This window comes from Euleptes europaea, chromosome 14, assembly GCF_029931775.1.
Source record: "Euleptes europaea isolate rEulEur1 chromosome 14, rEulEur1.hap1, whole genome shotgun sequence".
NCBI classification, from domain to species: domain Eukaryota; kingdom Metazoa; phylum Chordata; class Lepidosauria; order Squamata; family Sphaerodactylidae; genus Euleptes; species Euleptes europaea.
The window spans coordinates 52,464,906-52,488,963 of record NC_079325.1 but is presented as its reverse complement, the minus strand read 5'-3'; the positions used below and the strand labels follow the sequence as shown (position 1 = coordinate 52,488,963).

Below are 24,058 nucleotides of genomic sequence, written 5' to 3'. Positions count from 1 at the left end.
GTAAGTGTTCAAGCTGTAACCTTCAATGGAGCCCCTGTTTACTATCCTTAGTAAACTGTACTTTGTGATGCTGCTAGTCCAACCACTGAACTCTTTTGAGATGTGTTAGTCTGATTGAGAGAGAGGTTTTGCGCATATCTCTGGGCCATAATATTTGAGCCAGCCTTTCATTTGGTTAGAATTATAGAATTGGAAGGGACCACCAGGGTCATCTAGTCCAACCCCCTGCACGATGCAGGAAATTCACAACTACCTCCCTCCCCCACACCCCCAGTGACCCCTACTACATGGCCAGAATATGGCCCAGATGCCACAAGTTCCCTTTGTCTTTTTGTGCCTAGATGGCTGAAGAGAAGTTAGGCCCAACACATGTCAGGTCAGTGGCATTTTCCTGTGCCTAGTCATTGGAAGAAGAATGTGCATATCAGATTTGATCCTGTCTGTTTGTTGTATGATCATGCAGAATTTGAGAGAGCGAGCGAGCGAGCTGAGGATGATTAAGCATAATTTTTCAGTGGACAGGCTTCAGTGTATTTCTCCCCCCACCCCAGAACAACTTGTTGCTTTCCCCAGCTATTAGATGTGGAATAAATATGCAAAATAAAATGCATAAATGCAATTTTGCTTAGACCGGCTTTCTTGGCACATGACTTTAGTATGTTTTTAAAGCGCAGAACATCTACACCTTGCATTTGCCTCAATTCCATGTGTTCTCTGTCTCTTGCAGTTGATGGTCCCCCCATGGTTCCCTCCAGGCATGTTTACCTCGCCCCAAAGCATCTTACTAAAATTGGATTTGATGAGGTAAGAGCTTTGTGGGCATGGAGTGAACTGAGGGTGTGTTTTGCATTCATTTGTGGATTTTGGCTGTAGGAGTGGATTAAATTCTGTGATGTTACAGGAGTTGGACCTCTTTTCTTCTCCCCTTTTCGGACCCTCCAAGCTGACTTTCAGATTTTTTTTAAAGTAAATCTCCAGCCTTCCTGGGTGTGAATCATTTCCTGAAAATTATTTTAGTACAGCATAAATATATGGGGCTGCCGGTACCCAAGTACAATCCTTCCAGCCTTTAACAGATGAAAATAGGGGTACTGATATAACACCCCTATTCCCAAATCCAGGGCCACTGTCTCCAGTATTGCCTACTGCTATTGGCTCTATTCTGCATGATGTATTCACTGACTCTGTCTTAGCCAGACCTGTTCTGATTAAAAAGCAAAAGGTGCATTTGTTTCATATAACAGAAAAATTTCAGAGGGTAGCCGTGTTGGTCTGCAGTAGAAAAGTTAAAGTCGAGTCCGCCTTAGAGACCAACAGGATTTTCAAGTATGAGCCTTGACTCTCGAAAGTTTATACCCTGAAAATCTTCTTGGTCTCTAAGGTGCTACTGAACTTGAATTTAGCCGTTCTGTTTTGTGCATTGGTAAGCTGTGTGAAGGGTAAAGGGAAGATGACTGGGGAAGGCACTGGCAAACCCGCCAGGGCTGGTTGGTTTCCAGCTGTGGCAGGATTCCCACTGTCTCATTGCCCTCACACGGCTACCATCTACATGTTTTCTTTTCAGATTTTCCTCATCAACTTGGCACGGCGTCCAGACCGGCGGCAGCGCATGCTGAGTGCCCTCTCTGAGTTGGAGATTGACGCCCAGGTGGTAAACGCAGTGGATGGAAGGTGACGGGATGCTTTTGATTGATTTATGTTTGTATACTCAAATATTTTTGTAGGGGAAAGGCTGATAAAATCAGGACATCCTATCTTATGACCACCCAAACCCCCAAAATAATTGAATCAGTTGCAAGGTTTTTGCAGTTAGCAATCAATTATCGTGAATGGTATGTAGCCGTTCCTTAATGGCTGATTTGGGATTGTTTTATCCAAATTTATCTATTTGTACTCGGATTTATCCTAATGTATGTTCCTCTTTTTTATATGCCAATAAAGGCATGTGTTTGTTTGTGACTGAGATAAAAATGCACTATAAATATACAAAAATATTCAACGGTGGCATAAGTACACCTATTGCATGAATATTGGCTCCAGACATCATTCCATTCTTTGACCAGGAGAGAAAGGCACACAACTGAATCACCGTCTAGGATATCTGTACCTGACCATGGCAGCAGAGCAAGATACCTCTGTTTAATATTTCTGCCTTTGGTCAGACTATTATTACTATTACATTTCACCTTGGTCTATTTTAGAGATTATGTACATATTATTTTACTGTCTGGAGCCTTTCTGTATGTTTAATATCTATATTATTTGACCACTGAAGAAGGCCAATGGGCCAAAACGAGTTTGGTCAGGGTCAATAACGGTCCTTTGTATTTATGCACATTTGTGAGGCTATCATATGGGCCTGGATATGTGTTTTAAAGAACATTGTAATAAATATATATATTGTCCTATATTTGTTTAGATTTAGGCTTTAAACTTATACATATCCAGCCCATAAATTTATAATGTCTTAACCTTTTTGGTTCTTAGTTCAATTCATTTGGGGTTAAGTTATTTCCTTTTTCTTCTTTTGTCATAAGTACCCCTCCCCTCTTCCATATTATCTTCACAACAAACCTGTGAGGTAAGTTTGGCTGAGAGAGAATGACCAGCCCTAGGTCACCCAGTAAGCTTTATACTGGGTTGTCATGGGCTTTACCCATGTATGCTGTCAAGCTGGGATGCTGTTATAAGAGGAAGTGTTTATAAGAGGAAATGTTGGCTAAGAGTTTTATTTATTTGCTACATTTATAAACTACATTCCAACCATAGCGGTTCCCAAGGCAGTTTATAATAGAAGCTGACCGAAAACAATTTCCAATTAAATCCATGTCAGATCTAAAAAACTGTAAGCTAAAGTAGCTTAACCACATAGCAGCAACCCCAGCTCAAAGACAGCATCATATTAAGCAAAACGGCAGTAAATGATGGCTTAACTTGATTGCTGAAGGCAAGGTGGACCAAGGTAAATTATCTCACACTTGCTGTCTGAAAAGAGAGGTGGGAGTGTGTCTGACGAATGTCCAGTGGGAGGGAGTTCCAAAGGACATGTAGAATCACAGAAAAGGCCCAGAGAATATCTGAGGCCTTAAGAAAAGGCCCAGGCCTCTTGTCACCTTGTCTCTGAAACTTGAGGGAGGGATGGGTGATAGTGGGGTGGGCAGCCTTTGATATCTGTAAAGTCTGGTTTACATTTTCAGGTATGGTTCCCTCACACCTGTGAGAACTAGGCCACCACCGAGAATCCCCTCCTGGCATTCCCCTGGCTGGGAATGAATGGCTGGTTCTTTTGCTTTGCTACCTGTCAAAGTACCCCCCACAAGGTTTTTTGCTTCCTACATGGGAATAGCCATGTGTGCCCCATCGAGATTGTTGATGTTGGATGTTTAGAGAAGGAGGTGAGGTGTGACATAGCTCCGCTCCCTTCTATCCTCTTAATGAGAGCCAGCGTGGTGTAGTGGTTAAGAGCAGTGGGCTCTAATCTGGAGAACCGGGTTTGATTCTCTGCTCCTCCACATGAGCGGCGGACTCTAATCTGGAGAACTGGGTTTCATTCCCCACTCTTCCAGATGAGTGGTGGACTCTAATCTGGAGAACTGGGTTTCATTCCCCACTCTTCCAGATGAGTGGTGGACTCTAATCTGGAGAACTGGGTTTCATTCCCCACTCTTCCAGATGAGTGGTGGACTCTAATCTGGAGAACTGGGTTTCATTCCCCACTCTTCCAGATGAGTGGTGGACTCTAATCTGGAGAACTGGGTTTCATTCCCCAGTGGTGGACTCTAATCTGGAGAACTGGGTTTCATTCCCCAGTCCTCCACGTGAAGCCTGTTGGGTGACCTTGGGCCAGTCACAGTTCTCTCCAAACTCTCTCAGCCTCACCTACCTCACAAGGTGTCTGTTGTAGGGAGGGGAAGAGAAGGTGATTGTAAGCCAGTTTAAGACCCCTTTCGGTAGAGAAAATCGAGGAATAAAAACCAACTCATCTTCATCATCATCATGAGTCTGCCCCAACCCATACGGTCTATCAGTACTGTGTCTACTGCCGGTTTCGGGTTTCCAATATAAAACGCTGTTTTAGATCTTTAAACCGCTAAAGTACTTGAGTCCACAGTGCCTAATGGACTGCCTTCATGCCTGTGAATATTTGGTAGGGGCGTTGCTGAGAGAAACCCACACTTTCAGAAGTTTGGCTGGTGGGAACCCATCTTCACAGCTGCTGTCCGTAAACTGTGGAACTCTCTCCCACAGGGAGTATGATTGGTGCTGTCATTAGAGACCTTCTGGTACCACTTGAAAGCGCATTTGTTTCAGAAAGCCTTCTGAGGAAGTGGGATGTTTATTCCTGGGGTTTCTTTCAGCTGTTCGTGTTTTTTTGCCAACAAAGTGTTTTTCACCTCTTACTGTTTTTTATGTCTTACTGTTTGTAAGACGCCTTGGGTGGTGTGAATGCCGTAGAAATGCACTACATAAACAAATGTTTTTCTTTGACCTCCACCCTTTCCATTAAAGCCTCCATTAGCCAAGAGTTGCCAACCTCCAGGGGCAGCCTGGAGGTCTCCCGGAATTACAACAGATCTCAGTTCCCCTGGAGACTAGGGCTGCTTTGGAGAGTGAACTCACTTACTTTGCATCCCTGCATAGCTCCCTCTCCAGGCTCCGCCCACAAATCTCCAGGGATTTCCCAAGCCAGAGTCGACACCCTAGTTTAAGTCCCACCCTATTCTGTCATCCTTTGTTTCCAGCCACTGCCATCATATTCACCCCCTGATTCAGTCCCTGCACCCTTTTTAAGGCAAGTGAGCTTCAAGGACTACCTACTTTGAGCAGGGAGGCAAATGGCATTAACTTTACACCCATTGCCATCTCTGCCCCTGCTGTCTCTATGAGTAATTTTTGAGAGATTTTTAGGGGTGTTTTCTCACCCAAGGACCTTTCCCATTGCAACTCAAGGGCTTGTCACAAAAGGGTTTTCTGCACCAAGCAGGGCCCAGAAGCATTTAAACACATTTTTGGGGGGCCATTAAGTCACAGCAGACTTATGGTGACCCCATAGGGTTTTCAAGGCAAGAAAAGTTCAGAGGTAGTTTACCATTGCCTGCCTCTGGTATTCCATGATGGTCTTCCATGCAAATACGGACCAGGGATGACCCGATTTAGCTTCCGAAATCTGACAAGATCAGGCTTGCCTGGGTTATCCAGGTCAGGACACATGAACAGATAGGAGATCAATAAGGTTGCCAGGTCCCTCTTTGCCAGGTCCCTTGTTGTGGAGCCTGAGGAGGGCGAGGTTTGGGGAAGGGAGGGACTTCAGTGCCATAGAGTCCAATTGCCAAAGCAGCCATCAGGTGAACTGATCTCTATCGGCTGGAGATCAGTTGTAATAGCAGGAGATCTCCAGCTAGTACCTGGAGGTTACAACCAGAAAAAAGAGGCTCTGTGCTGTATGTAATGTTATACAATTCAGATTCAATTGACATCAAGCCCTGCAGGCAACTGAGAAGTCAGACCTATTATGGGTATAATTTAAAAAGTGTCTTTATTGAGATATTGTTCAGCTGATGAAGCTTTGGCGAAACGTGGACACCGATCTAGACAACACGTCCATTTATCTTCTCCAGCTGCTCTTTTGTGGAACTTTCTAATAGAAATCATACCTACCTGGATGCTTTGAACCTTGAAAAGAAGAAAACAAATAGGATAAGATTATCATATATATTGTTCATTGCTAGATATTTGTTGTTAGTCTGCACTTGTTGTAAATATTGTATTGTTTGTCTTTCAGTTTCTCTGCACTTAATATATGTGATTGCATTTGATACTTGTGCTGGTTTTGTTCTTTATAACAGTACCTGGAGGTTGGCAACTCTAGAGATCAAGGAAACGTCACCCTTCCTAATCTTAGTCATTCCCTACCCCGCAATTTTTGTGAAAGACTTCTGCAGAGGCTTCCATTTCAAAGGCTTGTTTTTTGGCCCCTCCCCCTTTCAGGACATGTCTCGGTGGCCCCGCCCTTCTGTTACATCTTTTTGGCCCAACCCCTGTCAGCATACTTTCCTTTGATCCCACCCTATGACATCGTCTTTTGGACCCACCCCCTTTCAGAAACTTCCCTTTGGCTTCACCACATCTTCCACCCTGACTCAGTGGGTGAACCGCTTTCTAAAGCGAGGGGGCTTCAGAGCATTGTTGCCAACTCCAGGTCGGGAAATTCCTGGAGATTTGGGGGTGGAGCCTGGGGATGGTGGGGTTGGAGAGGGGAGGGACCTCATGGGAGTATAATGACATAGAGTCCATTCTCCAAAGCAGCCATCTTCTCCAGGGGAACTGATCTCTGTAGTCTGGAGATCAGTAGTAATTCCAGGACTCCAAGTAGGGTTGCCAGCTCCAGGTAGGGAAATACTTGGAGATTTGGGGATGGAGCCTGAGGAGTGCAGGGTTTGGAGAGGGGAGGGCTTCAATGCCACAGAGCCCAATTGCAAAAGGGACCATTTTCTCTGTCGCCTGGAGATCAGTTGTAATAGCAGGAGATCTCCAGCCACCACTGGCAACCCTACTTCAGAGCCTGTGTCATTGTAGGTCAAGCTTTTGGAGGCTGGGCCTTACTCCGTTGTGTGCCCTTAGATGCCGGTCTGGCTGGAAGGTTATTTCATTGCTAACCCCCACAATCTCTTCATGCCTGTGAATAGTGGTTAAGAGTGGTGGACTCTTAATCTGGAGAACCGGGTTTGATTCCCCACTCCTCTACATGAGTGGCGGAGGCTCATCTGGTGAACTGGATTTGTTTCCCCACTCCTACACATGAGGCCAGCTGGGTGAGCAGCAGGCTGCAATCTGGTGAACCGGGTTAGTTTCCCCACTCCTCCACCTGAAGCCTGCTGGGTGACCTTGGGCTAGTCACAGTTCTCTCAGAACTCTCTCAGCCCCACCTACCTCACAAGATGTCTGTTGTGGGGAAAGGAAGGAGATTGTAAACCAGTTTGATTATCCTTAAAAAGGTAGAGAAAGTCGGCATATAAAAAACAACTCTTCTTGGGAGCCAACGTGGTGTAGCGGTTAAGAGCGGTGGTTTGGAGCAGTGGACTCTAATCTGGAGAACCGGGTTTGATTCCCCATTCCACCATATGAGCGGCGGAGGCTAATCTGGTGAACTGGGTTGGTTTCCCCACTCCTACACATGAAGCCAGCTGGGTGACCTTGGGCGAGTCACACTCTCTCGGCCCCACCTACCTCCCAGGGTGTCTGTTGTGGGGAGGGGGAGGGAAGGCGATTGTAAGCCGGTTCGATTCTTCCTTAAATGGTAAAGAAAGTCGGCATTTAAAAACCAACTCTGCTCCTTCTTCTTTCCCAGTGCCCTGAACAGCAGCGATATCAAGAAACTGGGTGTGGACCTGCTTCCAGGCTATTACGACCCCTTCTCGGGCAGGACGCTCACAAAGGGGGAGGTCGGCTGCTTTCTTAGCCACCATCGTGTGTGGAAAGAGGTAAAAGCTCAGGCAATGTGAGAAGAAATTGCAGAAAAGGGACTGGGCTTGTTGATCTCGGAGGAACGGGCCGAGGGAGAATTCGATTACATGTCCTCATATTATAATAATTCTTGGCGTTTATACAGTCCTGTGCAACGCTGGCAATAGGCTCAGGCCAGATGGGAAATGTAGGCCCCATTTCAAACTGCTCATTAAGTATTTTTTAAATCCATGTTAAATACATTTGATTTATGTATGGGTCTATACATGTACATGTGGTGTGTAGGATGTACTTACAAGGAACAGAATAAGAGAACTAGAACGATTTATGAAAAAGGTAATGACAAGCAATTTTATTTTACCAGGGGGAGTAGTAGGGTTGCCAGGTCCCTCTTTGCCACCGGGGGGAGGTATTGGGGGCGGAGCCTGAGGAGGGTGGGTTTTGGGGAGGGGAGGGACTTCAGTGCCATAGAGTCCAATTGTCAAAGCGGCCATTTTCTCCAGGGGAACTGATCTCTGTCGCCTGGAGATCAGTTGTAATAGCAGGAGATCTCCAGCTATTACCTGGAGGTTAGGAAATCAGTACAGGGGCGACAAAAATGTACAATAACAATTACTGTTAAGTGTAACCAATGTTTATCCTATGGTGTCTAAATACAACTATACATATAAACATACAGTGTTATGTACAAGCATACAAAAATAACAAGCACAACCAAACAAGTCCACATGGATGGTGACACAGACACTAACAAAATTCACAAAAATGCAAGGTCTTTGGCAAGGTGCTGCATTCTTCTATAAGTCCCATGCAGGTAAGTGTGCAAATCTAGCAGAAATACCAATTTTAGAGGAGTAACTTGATGGAGGATACGGCCGTTTCAAATTCTTATGGGTAGAATTCTTCATCAGTCCTTCATATAGATTCCTCTAATATTGCACATCTTAAAGATTAAATTTCAAAATACTGGGTGCATGTTAGTTCCCACGAAGGGTAGTTATCATTAAGGCAGCCATATCATTAGACACCATAGGATAAACATTGGTTACACTTAACAGTAATTGTTATTGTACATTTTTGTCGCCCCTGTACTGATTTCCTAATCTCCTGATAGTAGTACAGTGGTGTCTTTTTTTCCTATTACCTGGAGGTTGGCAACCCTAGCAGTAGCCCCCCTCAGAATTGTAGACCCATGCCAACTGGTCCACCTACCCCCCCCCCCCCATTCTGGCCTGCATTTATATAGGGCTTTCAGTCTTCAAAATGCTTCACAGCAGGGATCACAGCAATCCACACAACAGCCCTGTATGGTAGGCCAGTATTGTTACCTCCATATTGAAGATGGGGAAACCGAGGCTGAGAGAGCCATGGCTGGCCTAACAATGGAAATGACATGTACCCTGGCTCCTCCCCTTGAAGGGCTTTTGAACGTCTTCACAAGGACTAATGCTTTAACGGGCAGTGAAAGTTTCCCCTGGGGCATAATCAGGAATTTCTGGCTGCACATTTGAACTACTCTGGGCGAGGTCTCTGAGCCTGTGGCTGCAATCCACACGCTTTGTGTCTTTCCAGATCGTGGAGCGGGGGCTGGAGAAGTCAGTCGTGTTGGAAGACGACGTTCGCTTTGAGCCATACTTCAAAAAGCGCTTGCTGAGGCTGATGGATGACCTGGAGCAGGTGCAGCTGGATTGGGACCTGATGTACGTAGGGTTATGGGATGGGGATGGGGCCTATTTCAGCTGCACAGTCTACGCTGTTAGCAGGGGTGCAGTTTAGGACTTGAACAGTGACGGACACTATCATGACCTGCAGTGTTGGAGCACTGCAAGGCAATCCTAACCAGAGTCATATATCTTTCTAAGGCCATTGAGGTCAGTGGACTTAGAGGGGGTAACTCTGTTTAGGATTGCACTGCTAGCTTACTTAGCCAAGTCTCTTCTTCTTTGACTAGCAATTGGGCTTTTCCAGACCTGCTTCCTAGGACCCGTTTATGGATCATAGAATCATAGAGTTTGAAGGGACCACCAGGGTCATCTAGTCCAACCCCCTGCACAATGCAGGAAATTAACAACTACCTCCCCCCACATCCCCAGTGACCCCAACCCTCCCCCTGCCATGCAGGATCCCACAATCAAAGCACTCCCGACAGATGGCCATTTAGCCTCTGCTTAAAGACCGCCAGACGGGGACTCCGAGGCACCCTCCGAGGCAGCACATTCCACCGTCGAACAGCCCTCACCGTCAGAAAGTTCTTCCTAATGTTTAGGTGGAATCGCTTTTCTATTAGTTTAAATCATATGATCTGAGAAAATTCATTCCCTCCTCCAGAGATTTCCAAAGTAACATCCTTTAAAAAACCATCCTTTTAAAAAATTCAATAATCAGCAATAAAAATGATATCAGCAACGAGTGTGTTACTAGAACTAGATATTTAGATAGATATTTATTAATACGGCTAATGCCATTAATGCATTCATATCAATTACAAGATAAAATTGAGAAGAAGAAAAATACAATATCTAAAACTATATAATATACGATTCTTAGATAGTTTAAGCAGTTTAAAAGACCACAAATTAATATAACATTTTCCTTTTTGAGTTAAATTGCCAAGCCCCAGCTTTGTCTGACAGATCTTATACATTGCGGCACAGAATTTAGCTACTTGTTTCACCATCTGGTCTGATCCTTCCCAGAGGAGACTTCTCAATCTTCATGACCAGCTATGTGGAGGGAATTCTGCAGTTGAGGTGCCACTGTGGAAAAGGCCCTGTTTCTGGTGTGGACTCCTGGCGGAGGATCTCCACTGAAGATCTTCATTCAGAGTTTTCAACTGGAGTAGCCAGGAACTACAGGGGGAACCTTGCAAAACATGTGGCCAACCCCTTGATCTATGTATAGGGCTGCCAGCTCCAGGCTGGGAAATACCTGAAGATTTTGGGGGTGGAGCCTAGGGAGGGTGGGGTTTGGGGGGAAGGGACTTATGTGGGCTATAATGCCATAGAGTCCAACTTCCAGAGTGGCCATTTTCTCCAGGTGAACTGATCTGTGTCACCTGGAGATCAGTTATAATAGTGGGAGATCTCCAGCCATCATGTGGAGGTTGGCAATCCTATCTGTGTGTATGCCTAAATAGGGCTGTGGCCCAGTGGCCTGAACAAAGATGCTATGGTTCTGCGAGTTCTTCCCCAACACCTGTTGCTAGAGATTCTTTTCCATTGGAAACGTCAGGGATTGACCCTGGGAAACTTCTGCATGCAACACACGTGCTCTGCTAATGAGCTGTGGCACCTATCCTCCTTAGGGTTGCCAACCTCCAGGTACTAGCTGGAGATCTCCTGCTATGAGAACTGATCTCCAGCTGAAAGAGATTAGTTCACCTGGAGAAAATGGCCACTTTGGCAATTGGACTCTATGGCATTGAAGTCCCTCCCCAAACCCCGCCCTCCTCAGGCTCCACCCCCAAAACCTCCCACCAGTGGTGAAGAGGGACCTGGCAACCCTAATCCTCCTTCATTGCTGGCTGACATGTTATACCATGAGTGGGCCTTGACTGAACTCATCTGGACTGTCTTTTCAGCTACCTGGGCAGGAAACAAGTGAACTCTGAGGATGAGGAGCCGGTGGAGGATGTGCGGAATCTTGTGGTGGCGGAGTATTCCTACTGGACTTTGGCCTATGTCATCTCATGGCAGGGGGCTCAGAAACTGATCGAGGCTCAGCCGCTTTCCAAAATCCTACCGGTGGATGAATTTCTGCCCGTCATGTATGACAAGCATCCCAAGTAAGAAGATGCTCTGGGGGCCTTGGAAGCACAATGTGAAACAGTGATAGTGTTCAGGATTTAAAAAAATATTTTTCTTAGGGCCATCAGTGTGGGGGGCAGAGAGAGGGCCCAAAGATTCACCTGTCATAGAACAGGTTGGGGCTTTTTGCCATCAAGTCACATCTGACTTACGACCCCTGGTGGGGTTTTCAAGGTGAGCCATTCAGAGGTGGTTTGCCATTGCCTACCTCTGCATCCCGACCCTGGTATTCTTTGGTATTTGGTATTCCTCCAAATACTTGCCAGGGTCGACCCTGCTTAGCTTCTGAGATCTGACAAGATCAGGGTAACTTGGGCTATCCAGGTCAGGGCAAAAAAACCAGGTTCTTGGAAAGGGAAGAGATGGATCCTTCAGAAAATTCTTAAATACTGCAACAGAATTTGGTCTGGATATCCATTAATGGGTGGTAGAATCTGTTGCATTGCTTAGAATCCTAGAATTTAAAAATATGTACAGCGTGTGGCTGGTCTTTACGTGGTTAGAGGGGAGCATATGGACTGTGATTAGGGCAGACTCCAAAATCCACAAGGGGCTTTTGACGGTTTTGGAAATAGTCTCTGACGTATTTTCTGCTGTTTGAATAGGGCGGATGCCTTGCTATTCTTTCCAGCCTCATGATTCTACAACCCCATAAAATACCGTTATCTTTCACCCCAAAACAAGATCCCCTCCTCTGATTTACAGTGTGGTGGCGTTGTGCTGGAACAAAGCTGTTTTGTTTCCTGCCTTCCCAGCCCTGCAAATCTATAAAATTCATTCAGGGCTAACTTTCAAAGGATATCTGCAGAATCTGCTCCCAGACGTTTTGCCTTGTAAGTGTGTTCCTTCCCCCCCTTGACTGCAGTACTACCTCTTAAGGGAAAACAGCTGTAGGAATGAGCTCATTCTCTCCCTAACCTTCAGTCTGTAGACTGTGGAAAAGAACCATCAGCAAGTCCCCGGGAGGTATGGCTTCAGATGAGGGGCTGAGAGAGGGAAGGAGGGAGGGAGAGAGGAGGGGGGCTATCATCAGTGCCAAAGAATGATTATAGGGCAGCTTGGTTAGTTTCTTGCTGGAAACATTGCATGAGCCAGAGAGCTGTAGCCAAGTTCGAATAATTTAAACGCAGCATGATTTGCATGAATAAGTCCTGCTGAATCAAATCGGAGGTCTGTCCAGCCCAGTGCCTTGTTTCCAATAGTGGCTGGCTAGATGCCTCTGGCAAACTCACAAACAAGACATGAAGGCCTTCCTCTGCTGTTTGCTACTGGTACGGAAAGGTATACTACCTTTGAACATGGAGGCTCAGGCCGTTTCCACACACGTTATTTGTCCCTTGTTCAATACTGTTGGGAAGTGTTTTGTCCTGTTTCCCAACAGAATCATGTTATATTCATCGATTCATGCCTCTCCCAAGGTTTCTCCAGCTTCTCTTTGTTCTTTTACAAACCTGCGTTCCAAAGTTTTGGGAAAGATCAGGGCAAAAGCCTGGATGGCTGCCATGGAGGAGAGGAAGTTCAGATTTTCCCAGTCATTTTCCCCACATGGCAGTAGGGTTGCCAACCTCCAGGTGGTGGGGAGAGTTAAAGGAAGGATTTCCCAGGTCCTTGGACTACCTTGCCTGGTTGCTGGATTTCTTGACTTTGGCTGAACTGGTGATACAGGAGGGTGAGATGAAGTCACTCGCTTCCACTGTGTCACATTTTTGGCTCATGTAAGGCCGAAGTGGCAAGAGACCTCAGCATGGGAATGTTTTGCCTTGCTGAGTTTCCCGTGAATCATCTGGCTTTTGCTCAAGATAGCTTGGAAATGCAATTTGCAGGCCTCCCGCCCTCAGCCGAGCCAAGCACTCAGTTGGCCGTGCTTGGAGACTTTTTCCATCTGAGCCAGACTCTTGCTCTAAACCAGAACTTCACCTGGCCTTTTTTGGCTCTGGATCGGCTGCTTGGAATCTCTTTAAAATGCTGAACTTCTGACAGGGCCTGGATGTTTGCACTTGTGGCTAGGAGGCTTTTTGTCTTTTTGTCTGGTTTGATAGCTTGTGGCTTGATGTGAGAATTTTTCCTGCTTCTCCCCTGTCTCGGTTCTTTTTATAATTGGAAATTCTCTGGGTGCTTTACTCACCAGAAGCAAGAGCCAGAGGATGTGATAGGAAAGACAGACCTTGTACTCTTAGACTATTCACACATATAACAGTAAAGCATATCGGTTTATTTGAACTTACAAAGAGTTATAAGGCAAAGAAAGAAGCAGATACTTGAATAAATATATAAGATAGACATTAACATACCCACACACAAGTTGATGTACAGACAAATAGTTACAGAGGCCTCTGGGTCACTTCCAGAGAGAGAGAGACAGAGATGGCAACCATTCAATGGGTCTGTGGTCTCTCCGTGGAAGGACCAAGGACTGGACAACTGGACCAGCCTTTTATAGGTTGAGCCGTGAGAAAGGGGTCTCAAACGGCCCCCTCCTGTCAAATTCTTTAGGAGATGAGTCTCCACAAATCATGACTAAATTTGTTTTGGAAATACCCTGTTCCATAATAAGGTTCTCATGTCCAGGTCTCTGATAAATCTTGTTCCGCCCGTCAACCAGTGTATGGAAAACAATCCCCCCCCCTACGTAAGCAGACAATTTGTTGCCTGCTCAAATGACCTTGTTACTCTAAACATGATTTGGAGCACTTAATGTGCTTTTTGGGTGGCTAGCTCCTAGCAATGCAATCTCCTATTCCCTTTAGGGTCAAGATCCTAATTGGGGATGGGGTCAGCTAAAAGTCAGGACTTCATATGGCTTCTACGCTACAGATTAATAAGCTACAGATTAATAAAATTGGTTCTTCTTAAGCCAAACCACTATAAAAGAATTCTCGCCACATGGCTCTTTGTGTGTGTGTGTGTGTGTGTGTGTGTGTGTGTGTGTGTGTGTGTGAAGTGCCACCAAGTTGCTTCCGACTCATGGCGACCCTATCAACCAATGTCCTCCAAACGTCCTATTGTTAACAGCCTTGTTCAGGTCTTGCAGACTGAGGGCCATGGCTTCCTTTATAGAGTCAATCCACCTCATGTTGGGTCTTCCTTTTTTCCTAGCATGATTGTGGCCGTTTATGCTTGGTAATTAGTTGCATGTTCCAGGCTGAAGTGCCCCGCATATTTTTTTTATTTCTTCACGCTGCGTCATTCCAGCCATCACTGCGAAGCCTGCGCATATCTGCTTTGCATTTCTTTTGTATTTGCTCCACCACCCCCTCTTCCAACACCACAGTTCAAAGGAATCTACTTTCTTCCTGTCAGCTTTCTTCATTGTCCAGCTTTCACACCCATACATAGTAATGGGGAATACTATGGCATGAAATAACTTGATCATGGTTGCCAGCGACCCATCCTCATATTTCTTTTAAAATATCCCCCTCATATTCACAAGACTAATGGCTGTCAAAAAATTAGGACAAAATCCATTAAAATGCCAGCTGACCACTCATGCCTTTATCATATTTGTATCCCATCCTTCATCCAAGGAACAGTATATGTGGTCCTTTCCCTCTCTGTTTTATCATCAGTGACAACCCTGTGGGGTACTTCAGACTGGAAGATGGACTAACCAAGGCCACCCAGTGAGCTTTGTAGTTTACTCAGGATTTGAACCTGGGTCACATCAGTATGATACTCTAACCATTACCCCACACTGGCTTTCAGAACCAAGATCTATACCTAGCAATGACTAGACTACATGTGACCATGATTGCATCCTTTATTGTCTGTCTTTTATTACATTTTTTGTAATCCGTCTAAAGGGATAGCCTCTATTAGTTAGAGACTGCGACAAGTCTGCAGCAGCCTGTTGAAAATCCTTAGCACTGGTTGTATTTCTTTTAATTCTAACAAATTGCCCATAGGGCAGATTATGTCTGAGGTGTTTGGGATGATGGAAAGAAAAATGCAAAAGAGCATTTCGATCCGTTGGCTTTTTATACAACATCATGGCTAATTTGCCTTCATTGTCGTGGTATACCATGGTATCTAGGAACGGGATCCTATGGGGATGAATTTGACCAGAAAATTTAATAGAAGAACAGGAATTAAGCCAATTAATAAATTCATCAAAAATAATCTCCAGAGATAATAAAAATATCAAACCATAGAGATCAGTTCACCTGGAGAAAATGGCCGCTTTGGCCATTGGACTCTATGGCGTTGAAGTCCCTCCCCTCCCCAAACCCTGCTCTCCTCAGGCTCCACCCCCAAAACCTCCCCCTGGTAGCGAAGAGGGACCTGGCAACCGTATTTCTATCGGTGCGTCATGTGAATCAGCTTTTGCGTTCAAAATAACTCAGGGTCAAGCCCTAAAGTCTCCTTCCTGTTGCAGTAACTTGATTTCTGCAGTTGTTCTGTTAATCCTCTCTCTCCCCGTCCCTCTTCTTTCCAGTGAGGATTACAAAAAGTACTTCCCCACCCGGGACTTGCAAGTTTATTCTGTGCACCCCCTCCTGGCGTACCCCACTCACTACACTGGGGAGGCCAATTGGATGAGTGACACAGAGACCTCCACCATCTGGGACGACGACTCCCGCAAGACCGATTGGAGCGGCTCGCAGAAGACGCTGAAAGACGACCGAGCCATCGGCGGCCGCACAACCGGCCACTCTTTTCGCGCAGCCTCCAGGGACGAGCTATAACATCTGCCCGGTAAGCGAGGCCCGCAAAACAGCTGTGCGGCAGATGTGAATCCACTCTGCTGCTGGAAGCGTGGGCAGTTGGCTGGAGGAAAACCCTCCCGGAGTTCATTGCTCCGTTGATGTATTTTTCAACGTGGCTGATGTTTGTCTGTTCTACTTTTTCAAAGCTGCTTTATATATGTTTACATGCGAAGCATGAGGATAGCCGGAGGGAGGTGCACACAATGGGCTGTTTAGCTTGGAGAGAAGATGGTTAAGGGGAGATATGAATGAGGTCTATAAAATTTTGCATGGTATGGAGAGAGTGGATAGGGAGAAGCTTTTCTTCCTCTCTCATAATACTAGAACGTAGGATCATCTGCTGAAGCTGGAGGGTAAAAGGAAGTATTTCTTCACACAACCCATAGTTAAATGGTGGAACTCCCTGCCCCAGGATGTGATGATGGCTGCCAACTTGGAAGGCTTTAAGAGGGGAGTGGACATGGTCATGGAGGAGAGGGCTATTCATGGCTACTAGTCAAAATGGATACTAGTTATGATGCGTACCTATTCTCTCCAGGATCAGAGGAGCATGCCTATTATATTAGGTGCTGTGGAACACAGGCAAAACAAAGCTGCTGCAGTTGTCTTGTTTGTGGGCTTCCTAGAGGCACCTGGCTGGCCACTGTGTGAACAGACTGCTGGACTTGATGGATCTTGGTCTGATCCAGCATGGCTTTTCTTATGTTCTTAATGGGGAATTTGGACTCAAAGATTTTGTATCTAGGGTTCTGTGCAAATTTATCATATAACAGGGATAGCCAAATATAGACACAAACGTGATTAATTCAGAGACTGGGCTTGCTTGGTGCAGAATTATTAGCGCAGGATAGGACAGTAAGCAGTGCACTGTATAATTTGAATCTGAGAGATTGAAGGCCATTTTTCTATATGCCTGTACCACACACGCATGGGATTTCTAATGCTCTGGCTTGATCTTACACCTACGGGAGTGGTAAAATCTTGAAGAGGCAAAGTGGAGTGTACCACTTCAGGTGTGTATGGGGTGCCTTTTTTGAATGCTCGCCAAAGTTAAAAAGCAAAACAACAGAAAAATCTCCCTGCCAATAAAAGTCTAGCAGATCAGAAAGACAAAATTCAAAACCAGCCCATTTAGTGCTGTGCTAGTTCTTTGCTTGAGAGAAACATGCTAATTAATACAGTGTCCAAAATATGGTTTCTCCCAATATACACTCTACCCCTCTTACCACCTTATTCTTCTTATATTCTACCTGTCAGTGTGGCATTTCTGTTTAGCCATTGTAGCAAAATGGAACCTCCAGGTTCAGAGGAAGTATACCTCTGAATACAAGTTGTGGGGGGGGGCAACAACGGGGGATGGAGGCTTTGTCCTACCTGCTTGTGGGGCTTTCTGGGGCATCTGGTTGGCCCTTAGGGAAAAGAAGCTGCTGAGTTGGGTGGATCAGTCTGGTTCAGCAGGCTTTTCTAACGTTCATATGCATGATGGGTAGACCAAACCATAGTCTTGCTGTCTGTTTTACCACTGACAGGAGCCTGATCTCTGGACAGAGCCCAGGCCCTGACAGAACTTGACTTGGGAACAGGTAAAACTGAACCTGTGATCAGCTTGAACTAGCTCACGATCCTGACGCAAACACCGGGGTTGTTTATGCACGGGTACTTTCACTCACTTTCACTCGTCTGTCTCAGTTGTTCCTTGGAGTTCTGCATGAGTTTTCCGTCCATTAGAGATTACCTTGTGCCCAGCCGTCGCAATGTCCAGGTCTTCCCATTCCTCTGTTAAGCCGGCTCTTCCATCTTCCCTGAGTCTGTGTGAAATCCCCATGCATAAGGCAAAGGACAGGGCACACAAGCTTGGTTTCTCTCAAAGCCAATTAAAAAGCAGCATGTCCAGAGGCGGGGACTGAAATGCTTCCTGCTTCCTTGGAGTTCTTTCTGAGCAGAAGAAACTCTTTTTAAAACCGAGGTTTGGATTTCCTTTTCAGATTGCTCTGTTTTTTATGTTGTTGTTCTTAAAATGCTTTTTATGTGGCAATTGGGTTTTGGGGGGGATTTTCTCTCACAGTGAACACTGCGAAGTAAGCCAATTACAAAGCAGCGTTTAATGGGGCGGGGACTTGATTTGAGTTTGGTGTCTGCTGGTGTATAGATTCCCAACAGGAAAGTGTGGGTCCAACCAGCAACAAACGTCAGGTGAAACTCCCATGCATAAATGACCCTGGTGACTCAAGCAGGGGACCTGAGCTTTCGGTCACCTGGCGTGTTTCCTCGCCAGTCCTGCGTTTTTCTGGCAGCCTCCTCCCTGGAGTTGTTCTCATGTCTCCGAGGCTGAACAGTCAGCATTTAGCAGCATGGGAGGCTCTCTTGAGGATATTTGTTCAGGCTCAGTTTTGCCATGAGAGTTCTCCAAATGGGTCAGAGCAGGACATTTTCAAGAAACCACACAGATTCCAGAGTAAACAAGCCGTCCTGTATTGTTTGCAGCTGGAGAGCTGTGCCAGAAAGCCGTCTATCTTCTTCTGTTCACCATTTGGCAAGCTCATTTGTGCTTTTTTGGGTTGTTTTCTTTTTTTAAAGCTTTTGTTGACAGTGTAGTCTAGTGATCCAGCGGGAGGAGATGAAGTGACAAACTCGGTGGTCTGGAATTCTCTTGCTTTTCGCTCAGCATGCCGAGAATAAAACCAGGGAGTAATAGGAACCATGCAACCCAGCACAAAGCCATGTGGCAAAGACTGCTGTAAATTTTACAGGTTTCTTGTAAGAAAGCCTCTTCCATGTCAAGTCGCAGCCAATTTATGGCCACCCCTCAGGGCTTTCAAAGCAAGAGGCTAACAGAAGTGGTTTGCCATTGCCTTCCTCTGTGTCGTGCCCCTGGACTTCCCTAGTGGCCTCCCATCCAAATACTAACCAGGGCGGACCCTAGTTAGCTTCCAAAATCTTATGGCCTACCAAGCTACTAAATCTACTGAGCTTTATCTTCCAGTTGTCAGAATTTTTTTTTTGTCTTCCTAAATGACATTCATGTCTTTCTTTCTTTCCAGGGTCATTCCTCTGTTCCACGGATGTGAAGGAGACAAAAATTCTGGGCTTGATTCCCCCCTCACTCCCTCTGAGGAAAGCTATGTTTGCTTGGTGTGCTTGAACACCAAGAAAGGTACTGATTTGAGAATCCGTATCAAAGATCCAATTGTACATTACCAGCACCTCTGGAATCTTCCTCGCTGGGCTGCTGTGGTATGTTTGGCCCAGTAGTGCAGAACATCTCCTTTAGCGTTGCCAAGAACTACAGCTTCCTTCACAGGCAGGCCGGATGGTTCTAATTGCTCCTTTGGGTGAAATTTTTCTAACCTGGGACATGAGACGCCTGTTTTGCTGACGCCTGCCTGGATGCAAGCTCTTTTGTACAGGTGTTTATTTTTGAAACAGTCCGTTCGGATGTCTTAAACCCCTGGTTTGGATGGATTTTTTGAACAGCCTCTTTGCAATGGGGGTCTGTGTCTTTTCTGTTTACGTTTCCTTGGATGCAAAGAAGAGATGAGAGACTGTGCCTTCTTAACAAGCCAGCTGGGAATACTCAGGATCACCTCAGTGTCTCAGAAATTCTGGTTCCAGACAAATCCCTCCGAGCAAATGGAGCAAAAATAAGACTTTCCCTGCACCATTTTCACCTCACTTTCTGTCTGGTCTTAGCCTGGCGTTACCATGCTAGGCCTTGGTTATATTTTATTTAACTGAACTGAGAAGACATAATTGCAGATTAAACATGAGCTCTTATTTAAATTCACAAAAGAATGTGTTTACCATGTTAGAGTGGAGAACATAACTAATGGTTGCCAGCTAAGGGAGTTTGTGTTCCTTTAACTGCTGCCATGTGCATTCTTCATGTAGGAAAAAGCACGCAGAGCTGAGTTTCTGCTAGTGACACAGCTGCTAAAAGCACAGAAATTGTCGGGGAGTAGCAAACCTGTATTTGGGGTGCAAGTACATCTGGGAAGCTCCTGTCCTATGGGACCGTTGTGGGTTCTGAGGGTCAAGAACTCAGCACTTTAAAAGTTATGACCAGAATATTTCCAGTGGTGCGGTTGCAATAAATTCATCAAATAGGCTTCAATTTTTAATTCATTTGCACGTTTCTTTCAGTTGTCTGTGTTTCTTTAAATATTTTGTTTGTTTGGCAAAAGAACTGAGGGATAAGATTTGTATGGGGGGGTAAGCTGTAGGTTTGCTGAAGGCTGTGCTAAGTGGAAAATCCTTACTCAAATCCCACTTCACCAGAGATCTGGTTTGTTCTTTATAGATGGATAGCTGTCACAGGACCTCATCAGGAATGCTTGGGAAGCTGAAATGGTATATCTAGGAGAGTACAATACTATTAATGTGTTGATTTTTGAGAGCATGGGGAAGAGGGTTTTTCCCAGGTTTGCTGTTGAAGAATTAACTTGGTGCTACCAGGGATCATGAGAAGATGACTCACTGGAAAAGACAATCATGCTAGGAAAAGTCGAAGGCAGCGGGAAATAACCAGCATGAGATGGATTGATTCAACAGAGGAAGCCACAGCCCTCAATTTGCAATACTCGAGCAAGGCTGTTAAAAACAGGACATTTTGGAGGCCATTAATTCATAGGATTGCCATAAATCAGAAGCGACTTGACGGCACATAACACACAGACACACACTGTTGGGACTGAACCTGGATCCTCCAAAGGCTGTTTGGAACAAACCATGGTGGTATGGGCCTGGCCCATTTTAGCTGGAGCGGTCTTGCCTCCACAAGGTCTAGAAACGTACACTCTTGAAATGAAACCTTGGCTTTTGCCGTTGTGAGTTGTTCCCCCACTCACACTCAGTTTGGGTCTGTAAAATATTGTTAACCCTTTGCAAAAAAAGAATTAGTCTTGTTTAAAAAGCCACTTTAAAACCACAGCCGTTTTTAAAGAACCCGGCACGTGACCTCCTCGCGCTAGTAAAATCTTACTGAAAGGGCTACATGCTTGGAGGGAGGACAGGGAGGGAGATAGTGATGGACAGCATACATTAAGTGCAAAAATTTTAATATATTTTTTGCCAATTTTTCAGATATGAATTTAGTATTTGTTTATAAGTATTTATTAAAACATTTTTATCCCACCTTTCCCCATGGTTCAGGGTGGCTTGCAGTACATAATTAGAAGCATCAAATTCCAATAATATCCCAATTTCCCTTCCCCAGCCTGATAAAATGCCGGCAACTTATATGTACGTATGTGCTGACAAGTCACAACTGACTTACAATGACCCCAGCAAGGGGCTTTCAAGGCGAGTGAGAAGCAGAGGTAATTTGCCATTGCCTTCTTCTGCAGGGTTCTCCTTGGTGGTCTCCCATCCAAGTACTGACCCTGCTTAGCTTCTGAGATTGGGTGAGATCAGGCGGTACCATTCCACATGTCCCCTCCTGCCCCTGCAATTTCTACTGGTGAATAAAACAGCCTTACAGTGGCTCCTGAAAGTTGCCTAGGACAGCTCCCCGCCGTGGAGAGCCTGTTCCACAAAGTGGGAGTGACCACAGAGAAAGCATGGGCCCTTGTTGATGCCAGGCGGCCCACCTTTAGGGAGGAAGCACCCAGAAAGTGGCCGCCTAGCTGGTGCCAAAGGACTTATGGGATGCTCCTTTAGATATGTGGGTCCTAGGCCATGAAATCTTTAAAGGTCATAACCAGCACCTCGAATTGAACTCAGAAAGAAGCTGGCAGTCAAAGAAGGTGTGTTAAGAGAGGCGAGATATGTTCCCAGAGGCTAGCTCCTGACAGTTGCAATTTCCATATTGTCTTCACACATTGTCACCACAGCATGGTGTAGTGGTTAAGAGCGGCGGACTCTGATCTGGTAAACCGGGTTGGTTTCCCCACTCCTACACATGAAGCCAGCTGGGTGACCTTGGGTTAGTCACAGTTCTCTCTGAACTCTCAGCTCCACCTACCTCACAAGGTGTCTGTTGTGGGGAGAGGAAGGCAATTGTAAGCTGGTTTGAGCCTCCTTACAAAGCAGAGAAAATCAGGGTATAAAAACCAATTTTCTTCTACTTTTTCCTCTTCCTCCCCCCCCCTCCAACAAAGAGCATGTTACAGTAAGTTGCTGCCTCTGACTGCTCTGGCAATAGGCCCCCAACTTCTGCTGTTCTTCTGAACTTGCTTGTGCAGAGCGGCAGGGGAAGCAAAAATAGGCGTGAGAAGTAGGATTCCCAGGACCTGACCCTGTTAAAGAAATGCACAGATGGGAAACTTCCTGCAGATAATTTCCTGGTTGCTGCAGCTCGAGAGTAATATTTGCATCTGGTCAAATTTTCCTTTCTACAGCCCTCTTAAAAGTTACGGGAGCCGCATCGAATCCCATATCTGGTTACCCTAGAAGGAAAAGAGGGGCTCATTCCAAATGGATGAGCTAGAGGTGGTAAATGAAAGTACATTTGAGTCTGCCCTTTCTACTAATCACTCACTGACATACAGTAAGCAATTCCATGTGGACTATGAACTCTTGTTGGGTCTAATAGTATCAGATGAAATCATTCCTCTGTGAAGATGGTGGTACGGCCTCTCTGTGTGAATCAGTCCCTCCTTGGAGCAGAGAGGTAGAGAGTTTTAAAAAGTCACTATTTCCATTAGACATACAAACAATTAAAAGGATCCCCTCTCCCACAAACTGCGTTATTCCAGACGCGATATTCAGTTCGCACAAAAAGCCCTCTGGTTGCCATAAGTAGGGTTGTCAGCTCTGGGTAGGGACATACCTGGAGTTTTGGGGGTGGAGCCTGGGGAGGGCAGGGTTTGGAGAGAGAAGGGACCTCAGCAGGGTATAGAGTCCACCCTCCAAAGCAGCCATTTCCTCCAGATGAACTGATCTCTGGAGATCAATTGTAATAGCGCGAGATCTCCAGGTGCCACCTGGAGGTTGGCAACCCTAGCCATAAGGTGGTGGTGGCCAGACTGTGGGTGAGGACCCAAAAGTGGGTCAGGACTCTCTTGCTGGAGGGTTGCAAGGCCAGGAGGCAGGAGGGAGAACAGGAGAAGTTGGGAGAAGAGATTCTGGGAAGCTCAATGGCCAATTTAGGTTTTCTTTGGCCGTGAACCCTGGTCAAGGCGTGTTCTGCCCAGGAATGTGATATCTTTATAAATATTAAAAAACAGAAAAATAAAATACAACCTCTTGAAGAAGTGAGCTGAGGCTCATGAAAGCTCATACCCTGCCAGAAAATATTTTTGTTAGTCTTTAAGGTGCTACTGGACTCTTGCTCTTTTCTATTACTGCAGACAGACTAACATGGCTACCCACTGTGAATTAACCTCTTGTTCAGTGTTTGATGCCAGATTCTCACATTTAGGGTTGCCAGTTCCCTCTTTGCCACTGGCGGGAGGTTTTTTGGGGCGGAGCCTGAGGAGGGCGGGGTTTGGGGAGGGGAGGGACTTCAATGCCATAGAGTCCAATTGCCAAAGAGGCCATTTCGTTGGCTGATCAGTTGTAATAGCAGGAGATCTCCAGCTCGTATCTGGAGGTTGGCAACCCTACTCACATTGTATGTTGAAGAGGGGGGAAAGTAACACGGAGTTCCTTGGCGCGTGGGTCCCGAAAAGCAGTTAGCTTGGAAGTGGATCCTGCTTCATCAGAAAGTTTGAAAACCACTGCCCAAAACGATTACATCATGCAGTCTTTCCGTTTCATAGCAAGCTGGTTGACTCTCCCGCTCTGTTTTTGGTTTTCCTGGTTTCCTTTACTCCGAAGGCTTCTGTCTCTTTTGATGTAATGCAGGGCTAGAGACCTGCATCTCACTGAAGTGAACCACCTGCATCTTGGCTGTGCTGCTGTCAAACTGCAGTTGGGGGCTCCTGTGATTAAAATGCTCTTCCGTGCAACAGTAGCACCTTTCCATAGAGCAGGGGTGGGGAACCTTTTTCCTGCCAAGGGCCATTTGCACATTTATAACATCATTCAGGGGCCATACCAGGTGTGGATCTCCGGGGGGGGGGGAGGCTAGGGTTGCCAGGTTGCCAGCCACCACCTGGAGGTTGGCAACCCCAGGGGAGGCCACACAGAGAAGGCCTACAGGGCACC

The 24,058-nt window shown here is 45.9% G+C and overlaps 1 protein-coding gene across 1 annotated transcript in view; it reads left to right on the top strand.

The window, feature by feature from the left end:
• The window catches only part of CERCAM (cerebral endothelial cell adhesion molecule), a 31,396-nt gene extending 15,444 nt beyond the window's left edge, over positions 1 to 15,952 (top strand). Inside the window, exons 8-13 of the mRNA XM_056860174.1 lie at positions 728 to 804; positions 1,565 to 1,671; positions 7,349 to 7,481; positions 9,037 to 9,164; positions 11,045 to 11,248; positions 15,703 to 15,952. Of these exons, the coding sequence (XP_056716152.1) occupies positions 728 to 804; positions 1,565 to 1,671; positions 7,349 to 7,481; positions 9,037 to 9,164; positions 11,045 to 11,248; positions 15,703 to 15,952 (899 nt within the window). The remainder of the gene's footprint in view (positions 1 to 727; positions 805 to 1,564; positions 1,672 to 7,348; positions 7,482 to 9,036; positions 9,165 to 11,044; positions 11,249 to 15,702) is intronic.
• Positions 15,953 to 24,058: the final 8,106 nt, after the last annotated feature.